Source organism: Pseudorasbora parva, chromosome 13, assembly GCF_024679245.1.
Source record: "Pseudorasbora parva isolate DD20220531a chromosome 13, ASM2467924v1, whole genome shotgun sequence".
NCBI classification, from domain to species: domain Eukaryota; kingdom Metazoa; phylum Chordata; class Actinopteri; order Cypriniformes; family Gobionidae; genus Pseudorasbora; species Pseudorasbora parva.
In genome coordinates, this window is record NC_090184.1 from 13,658,891 (window position 1) to 13,673,606 (window position 14,716).

The 14,716-nt window shown below is 35.9% G+C and overlaps 1 protein-coding gene across 1 annotated transcript in view; it reads left to right on the forward strand.

Annotated features, from left to right (window-relative positions):
* The window catches only part of pcsk5b (proprotein convertase subtilisin/kexin type 5b), an 81,278-nt gene that overhangs the window by 58,647 nt on the left and 7,915 nt on the right, over positions 1 to 14,716 (forward strand). Inside the window, exons 21-33 of the mRNA XM_067413233.1 lie at positions 1,405 to 1,507; positions 1,611 to 1,747; positions 1,820 to 2,020; positions 3,906 to 3,974; positions 6,701 to 6,743; positions 6,833 to 6,975; positions 9,084 to 9,284; positions 9,440 to 9,523; positions 10,042 to 10,237; positions 10,917 to 11,128; positions 12,036 to 12,278; positions 13,461 to 13,691; positions 13,947 to 14,124. Of these exons, the coding sequence (XP_067269334.1) occupies positions 1,405 to 1,507; positions 1,611 to 1,747; positions 1,820 to 2,020; positions 3,906 to 3,974; positions 6,701 to 6,743; positions 6,833 to 6,975; positions 9,084 to 9,284; positions 9,440 to 9,523; positions 10,042 to 10,237; positions 10,917 to 11,128; positions 12,036 to 12,278; positions 13,461 to 13,691; positions 13,947 to 14,124 (2,041 nt within the window). The remainder of the gene's footprint in view (positions 1 to 1,404; positions 1,508 to 1,610; positions 1,748 to 1,819; positions 2,021 to 3,905; positions 3,975 to 6,700; positions 6,744 to 6,832; positions 6,976 to 9,083; positions 9,285 to 9,439; positions 9,524 to 10,041; positions 10,238 to 10,916; positions 11,129 to 12,035; positions 12,279 to 13,460; positions 13,692 to 13,946; positions 14,125 to 14,716) is intronic.

Below are 14,716 nucleotides of genomic sequence, written 5' to 3' on the forward strand. Positions count from 1 at the left end.
GGTCAGGCGGACATAAATGTCCAGCTCTCTAAAGGAAATCTCACAAATACATTGCTTGGCCTGGGGTTAAAGGTTAGCTCAATGTCTTCAGCTTTCTTCAGAGTCCCATGACATCACTTTAGGATAGTTTTGTATCTATTCTGGCACCTATAGAGTTATAAAGTTGCATTAAGTTTTTTTAATATGAATCTGATGCCTTTATGACTTGACTTGAGTTATCATCATCTTTATTATTTATTTCATTTGTAATTTATATTTTTGGGTTAGATGGATTTCTAAAAAATATTTGTTTTGTATACACTAACAAAGATATTGTGTTTAGTAATTTGACGGCATATGTGCAAGGTCTTTTTACGTGGTCATTTAATGCAACTCACAAAAACCTTTTTTTAATTATTCCGATTTCAGTTCTTCTTTTTAAAGGCCTGCTGATCATATGTGTGCATTCTGCATGAGCTTTCTTGCTTCCTCTGAGAGTGTTCTGATTTATGAATGCTGCAAATGCATGGCCTTTGAATTGTCTGAAATCAAAATTGTCAGCTGGTCAATCCTTCAACCAGAAGTCTTTTTCATTAAGGCTAAAGCTCAGAACAGGTAAGCACTTCGGTTTTCCTTTTTATAATTATAAAAATAAACAAAAGAAAATGAAATGACACGCATACATATACACACACAGACACATATATATGTGCTGATTTGTCATTTCATTTTCTTATTGATGGGTTTTGTTTGTTTTCATAATTTGGTTTTGTTCATTTGTTCCTTTATCATCTGGTTTTGGTGTGCTTGTTTTGTTTATTTTTCATTTGGATTTGTTTATTTGTAATTTGGGTTTTGTTTGCTTGTTTGTTTATTTGTATTTTTATTATAATATCATTTGGTTTTTTTTTTTTTTTTTTTGTCATTTGGGTTTTGCTCATTTGTTTTGTTTTTCCCTTTGGTTTTGTTTTTGTCATTTTGTTTTGTTTGCTTGTTGATTTTTTTTTTTCATTTGGTTTTGTTTGTAATTTGTTTTACTTGTTTATTTTGTTTGCTTGTTTGTTTATTTCTATTTTCTGTTATTTTATTTATCACTTGTTTTTGCTTGTTTATTTTTCATTTATTTTGTTTTTCATTTAGGTTTTTACTTGCTTGTTTGATTTTTTTTTTTTTTTGTTTATTTGTAATTTTCTTTTTTTTCAGTACCTATTGTGCCTTCAGGAATGAAATACAGTTATTTCTGATGCTACATAAATATACTAATAATATAACAGCCATCATTTAAAGTGGGATTATTCACCAGTAACGGATGGAGAAACTGCTAAATAAAATGATCACTAGATAAAGTGGAATGTTCTAGTAAGGGCATGTCTTTATATAATGGATCTATGTGTAGTTTATTTGTTTTCTGTATTTTATTTTCAGGGGAGTATTTAAGCGAACACGATGAATGTAATCTGTGTCACTCAACCTGCTACAAGTGCACTGGACCTGAGAGTGAAGATTGCATCAGCTGCTCGAGCACCAGGTGAGGCGTGAACCAGTCACTTGTTTTTTACAGCACCGCAGTCGAATAAAGCTGTGGTGAGGCCGAATGCAGTATGTTGAAAAGATGTAACTTTTTATGGCAGGTTGTTTGACAATGGGCAGTGTGTGCTCAGCTGTGATCCTGGGAAGTACGAAAGGGATGGACAGTGTCATCTCTGCCACCACACATGCGTTGAATGTTCAGACGAGGGCCCTGACAAATGTACTCGTTGTAGAAAAGGTAAACTGAGTCATGACATCCTTGCATCAGAGAAAAATACAATCTCTTAACATTGTTCCTGTTTTCACACAGATAAGTTCGGAGTGGAGCGGTACCTCTTTGAAGAGGAGTGTCGTCAAAGCTGTCCAGAGGGTCATTTCCATTCCCCGAAGGGAACCTGTGATCCCTGCCCTCCAAATTGCACTGTGTGTACTCCCACAGGACACTGTCTCCACTGCACCCCCTCCTACTACCCCAAAGACGGGATATGTGCCAAACTGGAGTGTGGAGTGGGTCAGTTGCATCATAACTTTTCTAGAATGTTCATGATGGCTTGCTTTTCCCCCGCATTGTTTCTTGTTACTTAATTTTAGTATGTGAGGGTGTTTGTTATTAAAATATTATTACAATTATTTAGAAAATCGAATTATCGGGTGAACTATAGGCCCAGTGTAAAAGAAAAAGTTTGTGTGCTTGCTTTTTTGCTAGTGCTTTTCACTATAAAGTTCCCTATGGATGAATCTCACAAAACCTGCAATTACCCGGCCATATTCATTACTTTTCAAGAAGGAAACAAAATTCTATATATGCATGTATGTGTATATATAGATACATAGATATGCACCAATTAAGCATAACATTATGACTACTGACATGGGAAGTGAATAAAATGATTATCTCTTCATCACGGCTCCTGTTAATGGGATTGGATATATTGGGCAGAAAGTGAACATTTGTCTGAGTTTGACAAGGGCCAAATTGTGATGGCTAGATGACTGGGTCAGATCATCTTCAAAACTGCAGCTCTTGTGGGGTGTTCCCCCTGCAGTGGTCAGTATCTATAAAAAGTGGTCCAAGGAAGGAACAGTGATGAACCAGCGACAGGGTCATGGGCGGCCAAGGCTCATTGATGCATGTGGGGGAGAGGAAAATATACAGTAATGAGTCATCATTGAAAATAATAATCATAATCAAAGAAAAATGGGGGAGAATGCACTTCAGTTTCTTAAAGGTCCCATTCTTCGCGTGTTTTCGAAGCTTTGATTATGTTTACAGTGTGCAATATAACATAAGTTCATGTTTCGCTTGTAAAAAAACAGTATTTTTCACACAATTGACTTATCTGTACACCGCTGTTTCCTCTTTCCTAAAAACGGCCTGATGATTTCCTTGTTCTATGAAGTCCCTCCTTCAGAAATATGTAACGAGTTCTGATTGGGCCAGCGCTTCCCGTGTTGTGATTGGACAGCAGTTTAGCACACTTTGCCCGGAAAGGTCCCGCCTCTTACCATAACGGGGAGATGCAAGCGCTGAATGCGCGCTCTTCTCCACGTGGGAGAGCAACAAGACCACGCCCCCTTTTTTGAGTGTTCTTGTGGGCGGAGGGTTAGTCAACAAACGGTTCTAGTGACGTCATTACATCCCTGCACTTCCTGTGGTAGTCCAAACCGGCCGTTCGCTGTAGGCTTTGAAAGGGAACTTCTGTTAAATAAAATATCTCGCTTGGCATTGAACTTTGAGCTTTATAATTTTACAGGTATTATTTATGCTCTAACAGCAACATTACACACTAACTCAAGTTTGAAAGATGGAATCGCGAAGAACGGAACCTTTAAGAGAATGTAGTGTTTTCTCTTGCAGTATAATGTAACCAGGACATATTTTAGTTTAAATCACCCCATAGACAGAAGTTTTTCTTTCTCATTTCGTGTGCTGTGTTAGATCACTTAAGCCTACATATATCTGTAAATCTAACTTGCTGGATGTTGTTTGGCTTCTCACGACACCCACTGCTGTTTATCTAATCTTCTTCAGAAATTCTTATCAAAGTCAAAGATGTGCTGAGCATGTGGGAAGAGCTTGTCTGCAGAAGTCAGACTGAAATAGCAGCAGAAATGAGAGAGTGGGGGAACAGAAATTCTTATCATTAGTGGCAGACGTGTATAAACGGGTCCTGCTTTATGGCCTTCAGGGCTACCACACACTACTGTGCGCACACTGTGTCTCTGTCTGCTTTTTTATGTCTTTTTGAACTCACACACTCTTTCACTCTCTTTAATAACAGACACATGATCTGGTTTTTATGTGCATCTGTATCATGCGTTTTCTTTTTCCATGTTCTCAACGCTACTTCTGAATATGAAAGTGCTGACTGCTGTTGTAATGCTTGTTCTTGTAGGTGAAGTAGCCGATCCAGATAATGAAGACTGTGTAACCTGTGAGGAGGGCTGTCAGCGTTGCCTCGTTGGTCAGTATATCATTATTTGGATGGATGTGTATAAGCTTTGCCCTAAAAAAATGAAATGCATCATATCATCAGCAAAAAGGAATCTCCTCAGTCAGCATTAAGTCTTGAAAACATCTGATGTATTATTCTGTTTAACATACAGCAGGGGGAAAAAATATTAGCCCACATTGAGATTAAGATTAAATAAAGATTTAGCATTTTACAATATTTTTTGCACTATTTCTTCATTATTACGTTATTGACCATATAAATCCTACTTTGTCATATTTGATATGCAAAATTCTAAGGCCTTTAAATGATCAACGTGATCAACTCTATTGATAGTTCATACTTTATTTAATAAAAGGCCTTTTATTATAATTGTAAAAACATCCCCCCTCAGGTTCTAATACAACCTCAGGTAGTCTTTTTGTTTTTTTGCTTTAAAATCTTTAATGATTTTTATATACTAAAGATATTGTTCAAAATATTTCACTTCATGTTAAAATGTGTATCAAATATAATGCATCAGGCTTATGTGGAACATGTATTTGTACATCTCTGTCATCATTGTATTGCATTAAATTTTGCCCCCACAAAAGAAATGCACAACTTAAAACTACTAAAACATATGTTAATAGAACATAATGTAGAGTGAAAACACTTATTTTTATATGTAATTAATTTTATGCAAGTCTGTTATATTGCTAAAATGATCTCCTTGATTTAGATTGTCATCTTAATTTTTGGCTGTATAAATATATTGGCAACTGCAAAACTGTTTTGGCCTCTGAATAAAAATGTTGTTTTGCTTTTTCCATGAGTATATTAGCTACATATTAGCTCACTATATAATATGAGCACAAAAGCATGATGTGTCGAATATGATAATCAACAAAAACACAAATGCAATTTTATTTGGTCTAAATTAAAAAATATTAATAGAAGCATTTTCACTTGGGGTATCAGATTTTGGAACCCTTTTCCTGTAGATGTCACTTTTTACTAGCTGCGTGTGTAGTGCACAAATGATAGGGGTTGTGTCTGTCTCACAGCTTCCCGTATCTCTTTTTATCTGTTGTAATTCTCAAACTTATGAGTTGTCTGGTCTGTGTCTCAATGTGCCATCTGAATAGGCTATACACATAGGCAGCGTTTTTTTGGCATCGTAGCTCAAAAATGTCCAAAAATGCTGTCTAGGTAGTCTGCTCACCAGGTTGTGAGACATGGCAAGTCAGTGTGTCGGAAGATCACAGTGGTAAAATCTCAGATAAGTGTTTAACATCAGCCCGCAGCTTTTCGGCTCATTTAGATCCGATGAAACGATAATGTAGGAGAGATACTTAACGTCAATAAATAAAAAATAAATACATGTGGAATAACGCCTGGCACTAGAAACACAAAAACCTCACACTGGGTGTAGTTTAGTAAAATACCATTCATCTTTTGAGCCACTATATGTCCCCCTCTGCTGGTCGATGCTATTTCAAGAATGATGGTTTTTGAACTGAGAAGCACTTAAAAGTGATGTTTAAAGCTTGAAAAGGTAATTAATCACTCATACCATCACTTAAAGGGATAGTTCACCCAAAAATGAAAGTTTTATTTGTAATTTTTTTTTATTGTTTATCTGCTTACCCCCAGGGCATCCAAGATGTAGGTGTGTTTGTTTCTTCAACAGAACACAAATGAAGATGTTTAACTCCAACCATTGCTGTGCCAGTCATATAATGCATGTGAATGGGGTGTAATGAGAGTAAAAACACATAGACATACAAATCCATATTAAACACAGCGGCTCATGACGACACATTGATGTCTTGAGACACAAAACGAACAGTTTTTGTGAGGAACCGAACAGTATTTGTTATTTTTTACCTCATATCAGATGAATCTCATCTACACTGTAAAAAAATATTTAGAATAAAAGTTACCTGGTTGCCTTAAAATTGAATTCATTGAAATAAAAAAATTGAGTTAATACAATGTTAATACAATTGAGTTAATACAATACAATATACAAAAATAAAAAAAATTATGTGGTTCAGATACAATAATATTTTGAGTTTCTATTTATTAAACAAAATTCCTTCATTGTATCAACTCAATTTTTTTATTTCAATAAACTCAAAATTTTAAGGCAACTTACTTTTTTAAGTTAAACCAACAATTTTTTTTTTACAGTGTAGTATTCCCCAGCACCATTACTATATCAGGTCAAAACTATGGTTTAATATGGATTTATATGTCTGTGTTTTTTACTCTCATAGAATTACACCCCATTGACATGCATTAGCTATGGTTGGAGTTAAAAATCTTGTGTTGATTTGTGTTCTGCTGAAGAAACAAACAAACCTACATCTTGGATGCCCTGGGGGTCAGCAAATAAACATAAAATTTTCATTTTTGGATGAACTATCCCTTTTATTTCTTTTTCTGTAGCAGCTCCATTAGATAAACAATGTTTTTGCTCACCTCCTAAACAGTTTTATTGCTCATCTTACCCAGGGCTGTAAACACTTTGATACAAATTCAAATTCAAACCAAAGAAACCTTTTTAATAGTTGTTTTGTATACATTAATAAGACAATGAGCATGTCAAAGTATTACATTATTGTTTTGCATCGTGAATTGAAATGTGTTTAAATTGCATTTGCAGTCAAAGCTCCTAAATCATCTATTTCAGTATTGCTGTCTTTTGACATATATTCTTGAAGAGTGCATTAACAGTATGACTTTTCCCTTAGTGAGTCCAGAGCATTGCATGTCTTGTTTACCGGACTATTACCAGTAAGTTTGTCTCTTACTTTTTTTGACCTCATGAGTATTTATTCGGAGTGTTAATGTTTTAAAGGGTAAGAGATTGTGTGTTTGTGCAGGTTGAGATCGAGCTGTCACAAAACCTGCCCTGAGAGGATGTTTGAGGACAAGCTGTCGATGGAGTGTGCTCGATGTGATGATCACTGTCTGACCTGCGATGCCTCTGAATGTTACCTGTGTGAGGAAGGCTTCTTCCTGTCAGGTTAGATGAGGCAAAGCACATTTTTTCTCACATGCCACAGTGGTGTTCAGGTTTCAAGTGTGTACTGTACGTGAGCGACGTGCGTTTGAAAGAGCCTCTGATGCAGCAGCATACATTTCCAGTCATGGTATTCTCTCTTCTGTCCTTTTAAAAGGATAGTTCACCTAGAAATGAAAATGTATTTAAATGTTTTATTAAATTTAGGTTAAATAAACTAGAAAAGGCCAGAGTAATTAGAGTAATTATTTATGGATTTATATTTTTTTAGTATTTTAGGTTTTACAAAGTTGATGAGTTTTGAAAATAAATATTAAATAATAAATAATAGTTTTATAATATACCATCAAATAAAAAATATATGTTTCAATTTTAGAGCAGTGTATTTGTTTAAATGTTTCCCAGCTATGTTTCAGTTAAATAACATTAGTTTTTTTAGTCTTTGTTAAAGATTTTTTAACAAAAAAGATACCTTTTAAGTTGAATAAAAAGCACATTGTTTTTCTTTTCCTCTCTCGCTTTTTGTTTTGTTTTTGTTTATATATATATATATATATATATATATATATATATATATATATATATATATATATATATATATATATATATATATATATATATATATATATATATATATATATATTGTTAATGAGCATGAGTAAGTATCATTTAAAATGTTTTATTGCTTTAAATGTCATTGTTATTGCTGTCTAAGTGGAGTTTTAATGTTTAATGCAGGGAGTTTGTAAAATGTTATATTACACCATGAAAACTCAAAAATGTAGATGTTTTCACTTTGTCAGTTTTAGTTTTCATTAAAAAAAGTTTTGTTTTTCATGGTTAAAGGGGTAGCTCACCCAAAAATGAAAATTGTCCCATTATTTATTCACCCTTAAGTTATATAAAAAAAAATATGGCCTTGCTCTTCCAAGCTTTTTAATGGTAGTTAATGGCAGCCCAAAATTTGAAGCCCTTAAAAGTACATCCATCTTTTTATAAAAGTAATCCACACGACTCCTGGGGTTAATAAAGACTTTCTGTAGTGTATTGATGGATTTGTGTTAAGAAAAATATTATATTATATATTTATAATATAATATTATAAAGTAAAATATCTAGCTTCCGGTGGACAGCCTTCCTTATTCAACTAACCAAGAAAGTGTATTCGTCTGAAAAAAGAAAGTCATATACACCTAGGATGGCTTGAGGGTGAGTAAATCATAATTTTCATTTTTGGGTGAACTATCCCTTTAATGACAGTAGTTTGCACCCATGCTTTGGATCAATGGTGAACCTTTAAGCCTCTGGTGATGCTCATGTGGTGGTAAAAAAATCAAATAAAACAAATTCAATTAAATGTTTTTTTTTTTGGATTTGGATGTTATGGTACCAAATTATTGTAATTATTGTACCAAATTGTTATATATACAATAATTGACAATTCAATTTCCAACTTAAATATTGAATGCTCTGGAGCACAGACTTGAGTTTGTGTCTCTTTTTAAAGAAGATACCTGGCAGATTAATGTTGATGTAAAAAAAAAGAAAAGGTAGACTATATATATATATATATCATATAAATAAATCAATAAAAACAAATCAAAAAGTAAAAAATTACCACATTGAAAACAAATCAATAATTTTTTTTTGAAAATACACACACACACACACACACACACACACACACACACACACACACACACACACACACACACACACACACACACACACACACACACACACACACACACACACACACACACACATATATATTAGAAATACACATACACTTTGGTAATTTTTTGTGGTACACCAACGTGGTAATTTTTTACTGTGAACGCTAGTTTATAGTTAAAATGTGTCTATTCTTTAGGACCATTTATCCTTTTAGAATCATGTCCATGAATTATTATTATTTATTTGTTTTTATATATAGTAACTGCCAAAACCTTCCCACCAAGGAATCTACCAAGTTTCATACCATTAGAAAATAAAAAAAGTCAAGAAGAAAAAAACAAATTTTTCAGTCAAAAGTGACCAAACAGCCCCAGGGGTTAATCCTTCACCTGTCCAAATACTTGTCTATTTACTAAAATTCTGTCTTTCAGCAGATGGCATATGCGTAAAAACATGTAAGAAGGGTTTCTATGGGGACGAGAAACTGGAGTGTGAGCCGTGTCACCACATGTGTCGGACGTGTGGTGGTCCGCAATATGATGACTGTGATTCCTGTGAAGAGGACATGTTTCTAGAGAAGGGTCAATGTGTCAGTAAAAGCAAGATCAAGTGTCCTGATGGAAGATTCCTAAACAGTATGAAAGCATTATGTTCTGAAAATGTATTTAAATTATTAATTACTTTAATAAAAGTAAACAAATGAGTGTTTATTATATTGTATTATATTATATAAAATAAGTCTCTATTGTTTATTTTAATTGATTTTATAAACAATTTTGTGTGTGTGTAGGTCAGGGTGAGTGTGAGCAGTGTCATTCCTCCTGTAGGACGTGTTCAGGGCAAGACAAAGAGCAGTGTGATTCCTGTGAGAATGGTAAGTGGGGGAAAAATGGTCACAAGTTGATAAAAATAGTACATAAACAATAGTGCTATTTGGGTATATAATCTTCTCCTGGTGCTCTTTGGATAAGGGATAATTTATTTCATGAAAAAACCTTTACAGCTAAGGCATTCAGGGTTAAGAAATCTAAAAAGCCTTTATTCATTTTATTCACCAATGCGTTGTGGCTAAGCCTTCATCAGATTGTGGGAAGTGAACATGATCACCCGATTAGGTTAAATGATACCAAAAAAGGAGAGGACAGATTTAAGAAACCAAATTTGTACCTAAATATATGAATCCTCTATTTCAATGGAATTTCTAAACATCTCAACTTAACCAGATTTTAAATATAATCAAGATAGACAACATATTCAAGAAACAATCACGTCGATTACACATAAAAGGTGAAAAATAGACTTCTCTATTTAAACTTGATTAGTTCCTCCAATGTACATATTCATCAGTATGGTTGTGCAGAAAAACCACATGGTGTTTGTCTGTCTCGACAGACATGTTTCTTACCAATAGCCAGATGTGCGTGTCCGTTTGTCCACATAAAACTCATGGAAACCAGACGAGTGGACGCTGTGAAGATTGTTCAGCCGGCTGTTTGATGTGTCAGGATGCCCATCGATGTTTGAAATGCGAAGATGCCTTCGGTCAACTTTATCTGCAGGATGGCAAATGTGTCCCTGAATGTAAAAGGTGAAAAACTTTGTATAAATGAATAATATTGAAACACCATATATACATATATATATATATATATATATATATATATATATATATATATATATATATATATATATATATATATATATGTATGGTGTTTCAACTTTTTAGGTGTAGAGAAAAGGGTTTATTATTTATGTTTTTATTTTTGATTTAATTTAAAAATTTCAACCTTGTAAATTGTTTTCCTTTTATTTTCCTTTCCTGTCTTGTGTTTAAAACTGAAAAAATTAAAAAGACCCCATGATTTACTCACACTCAAGCCATCCTAGGTGTATATGCATTCGTATTTTAGACGAACACAATCGGAGTAATCTTAAAATACGTCCTGGGTCTTCCAAGCTTTATAATGGCAGCGAATTGCAGAATTTGAAGCCCATAAAAGCGTGTCCATCCATTATAAAAGTAATCCACGCGGCTCCAGGGGTTAATAAAGGCCTTCTGAATCGAATCGATGGGTTTATTATTAGAATAATAACCATATTTAACACGTTATAAAGTTATATTACCCTTAGAAGAATGCCATATACATCTAGGATGGTTTGGATGGGTGGGTGAGTAAATCATGGGGTAATTTTCATTTTTGGGTAAACTATCCCTTTGGCGTACTTTTTCAATCACCGCTCATTTAATGTCTGTGGGATTCTCTCAGAGGTTACCCAGAGAACGACGTGTGTCTCAGCTGTGCCGTGGGGTGTGCTTCATGTCAGGATGCCAATTATTGTCTGAGCTGTGAGAAAGACTTCCTGCGTCTCAAACACACCTGTGTGTCAAACTGCCCTTCTAAGCACTTTGTGCAGAATGGAGTATGTGAGCTCTGTCCAAACAAATGTGCTGAGTGTGACCAAATGGACAAATGCACTGGTGAGGTTCTCAACATTTTTCATCACAGATGTACATTTTTTATTATAATAACAAATAAACTGTATCATTTACTTTTCTCCAAAGCAAGTAATTCCCTACACAGTCAATAGTTTGGAATAATTTGTTTTATTTACAAGTCTCTTATGCCCACCAAGGCTGCATTTATTTGATTAAAAGTACAGTAAAACAGTAATATGGTGTTTTACATTACATTAATTTACATTACATTAATATTATTAACATTAATATTACGATTTTAAATAACTGAATGCTCAAGAAACGACTTCTTATTAATGCCATTTTAACAGTGTAAACTGCTTCCAGGATTTTTTTGTTAAATAGACCCCAAACCTTGAATGGTACACTACTGTTCAAAAGTTTTGTGTCGGTAAGATAAAAACTAGTTTTATTTAGCAAGAATGCATTAAATTGATCAAAAGACTTCCGTTTCAAATAAATGCTCTTCTTTAGAACTTTCTATCCAATGAATCCTGAAAAAAATGCATCACAGTTTCGATAAACATGTTATGCAGTACAGTTTTCAACATTGATAATAAGGAATGATTCTTGAGCATCAAATCAGCATATTGGAATGATTTCTAAAAGATCATGTGACACTGAAGACTGGAGAAATGCTGAATAAAGATGAATAATTCAGCTTTGCCATCACAGGAATAAATTACATTTTTAAAGTATATTAAAATAGAAAACAGTTATAAATTGTAATATGCTCACCAATGCTGCTTTTATATGATTAATGATGCAGTAAAACAGATACATTGTGAAATAAGAGGCTATATATATTCTAGAGTGTTTTTTTTGTTGTCATCTCGTTTTAGTTGACAATCAATGAAGATTGGCACTACCTTTCTTAAACTTAGTTCTTTATCTTTCTCCTGCTTTTCAGAGTGTGAACAGTACTACTTCCTGCATAAGCATCAATGTATGGGTGACTGTCCCGCGGGGTACTTTACAGATGTAGAGCAGAAGAAGTGCATGTCTTGTCATAATGATTGTAAAACATGTGACGGACCTGATGAAGATGACTGCACCTCCTGCAAGCATTATACACTATGGACTTATGTGCGTTATAATGGAAAGTGCCTGTCCAGCTGCCCGCCAGGAACATATTATGAAGGAGAGTGTCGAGGTATAATATTTATTAATTAGTTTACTACCTTTACGTGAGTGAGCAAGCGATTGAGCTGGCGAGTGTGACTGGGATGAGAGAGTGGGTTAGGTGAGTGTGTTGGGTTGGTGGGTTGGATGAGCGGGTTGAATGAGTGGGTTGGATGAGTGGGTTGGTTGAGTGGGTTGGTTGAGTGGGTTGAATGAGTTGGTTGAGGGAGTTGGTTGGTTAGTTGGTTGAGTGGGTTGAATGATTTGGTTGGTTGAGTAAGTAAAGGGCTTGGTTGGTTGATTGGGTTGAGTTAGTTGGTTGGTTGAGTGAGTGAGTGAGTGAGTGAGTGAGTGAGTGAGTGAGTGAGTGAGTGAGTGAGTGAGGTGAGTGAGTGAGTGAGTGAGTGAGTGAGTGAGTGAGTGAGTGAGTGAGTGAGTGAGTGAGTGAGTGAGTGAGTGGGTGGGTGAGGTGAGTGGATTGGTTGGGTGAGGTGAGTGGATTGGTTGGGTGAGGTGAGGTGAGGTGGAGTGAGTGAGTGAGTGAGTGAGTGAGTGAGTGAGTGAGTGAGTGAGTGAGTGAGTGAGTGAGTGAGTGAGTGAGTGAGTGAGTGAGTGAGTGAGTGAGTGAGTGAGTGAGTGAGTGAGTGAGTGAGTGGGTGAGGTGAGTGGATTGGTTGGGTGAGGTGAGGTGAGGTGAGGTGGAGTGAGTGAGTGAGTGAGTGAGTGAGTGAGTGAGTGAGTGAGTGAGTGAGTGAGTGAGTGAGTGAGTGAGTGAGTGAGTGAGTGAGTGAGTGAGTGAGTGAGTGAGTGAGTGAGTGAGTGAGTGAGTGAGTGAGTGAGTGAGTGAGTGAGTGAGTGAGTGAGTGAGTGGTTGGGTGAGGTGAGGTGAGGTGAGTGGATTGGTTGGGTGAGTGAGTTGAGGTGGAGTGAGTGAGTTGAGGTGGAGTGAGTGAGTTGAGGTGGAGTGAGTGGGTTGAGTGAGTGAATTGGTTGGTTGACTTAGTGAGATGGTTGGGTGAGTTGGTTGGTTGGTTGAGTGTGAGGGAGTGGGGTAAATTGGTTGGGTGAGTTGTTGGTTGAGGAGTGGAGTGGGTAGGTGATTAAATAAAATGTCACCTGGACATGTATTGGTAACATTTCTAACAGCCTATCATGCTATCATGATAGTCATACCACAACTGTTTGTTGACACCAAATATGTCTGTTGTTTTAGACTGTGACAAGTCCTGCCTGACGTGCTCAGGTCCTCACCCGTCCTCTTGCCTCACCTGCAGAGCAAACATGAAAGCTGTTAATGGTCATTGTGAGTTTTTCAGTGACTGCCCTCTGAGCACATTCTCGGGTGAGGACGGCCAGTGCCAGCCCTGTCACAAGAGCTGTCTCCGCTGTTCGGGCGCAAGCAAAGACAAGTGCCTCAGCTGCAACCCTAAACACTTCCTGCTTAGTAAGAACCGACTTGCCCACCAGATTTCATTTTCCAGTGTGGTAACACAGACTATAAAATTGAACATCTCCAAAAAGAACTCTTGTTATTGTTATGTGAAATATTTTTGTTTTAATTAGGCTTCACAAATGCTGTCACTTACAAGTCAAAATACAAGATGCCTGAAGAGCTGCACTGAATAATACTTATAGAATTGCAATATTATACATTATACATGCTCCAGATGCTATACATGTTATTTTGGTCATTTGTCAGATCAAACATGTGTTTCCACGTGTCCGGGTGGTTACTATGCAGATGAGGACAAGCAAGAGTGCATTCAGTGTCACGACAGCTGTGCGTCATGCCGTGGACATCACAGTAATGACTGCCTAACCTGTAAACCAGGTCTGCTTCTGCTCGGACACAGTTGCTTCACCTCCTGTCCTCCAAGGTATGATATAAATATGTATTTTTACAAGCTAGGTTTTATTTAAAATGATCCTACTATGCTATTTTAAAGGTTCTTAATTTAGAGGTCTCCTACAATAGGTTTACAGGCATCCAAGGTCAAATAACACTTTAATTTTCTTATAATATACATTGCACATCACCTAATTTTAAAGAGTCTGAAAATGGTTATTTTGAGGATTCAGTCTTTGTAAAAACCCTTCTTTCTGAGAGCCTAATCTGCTCTGATTGGTCAGACGGTCCAGCTTGTTGTGATTGATCTACCGCTTACAGAGTGTGTCGGAAATGAAACAGCCGTTACAAAACCAGAATTTCAGTTTTTGACGCTTGATACACAATGATCCACACATCAACTATGTAGACGGTTTTTCCGTATCAATTCCAGCGCGAGTCCTTATCGTTTTGAAATGCATGCAATGTGGATTCGCAGCACTGAAAACGGGGCATTTCGACAACACAAACCAAACTTTTCCAGGCCTCAGCTACAACTACAGTGTTTGAGGACGGGTCAAAGTAGATCTTGTTTGCACTCGCAGGCAGCCAATGAAGAGCTGGCATTATGCAAATTTGTTACA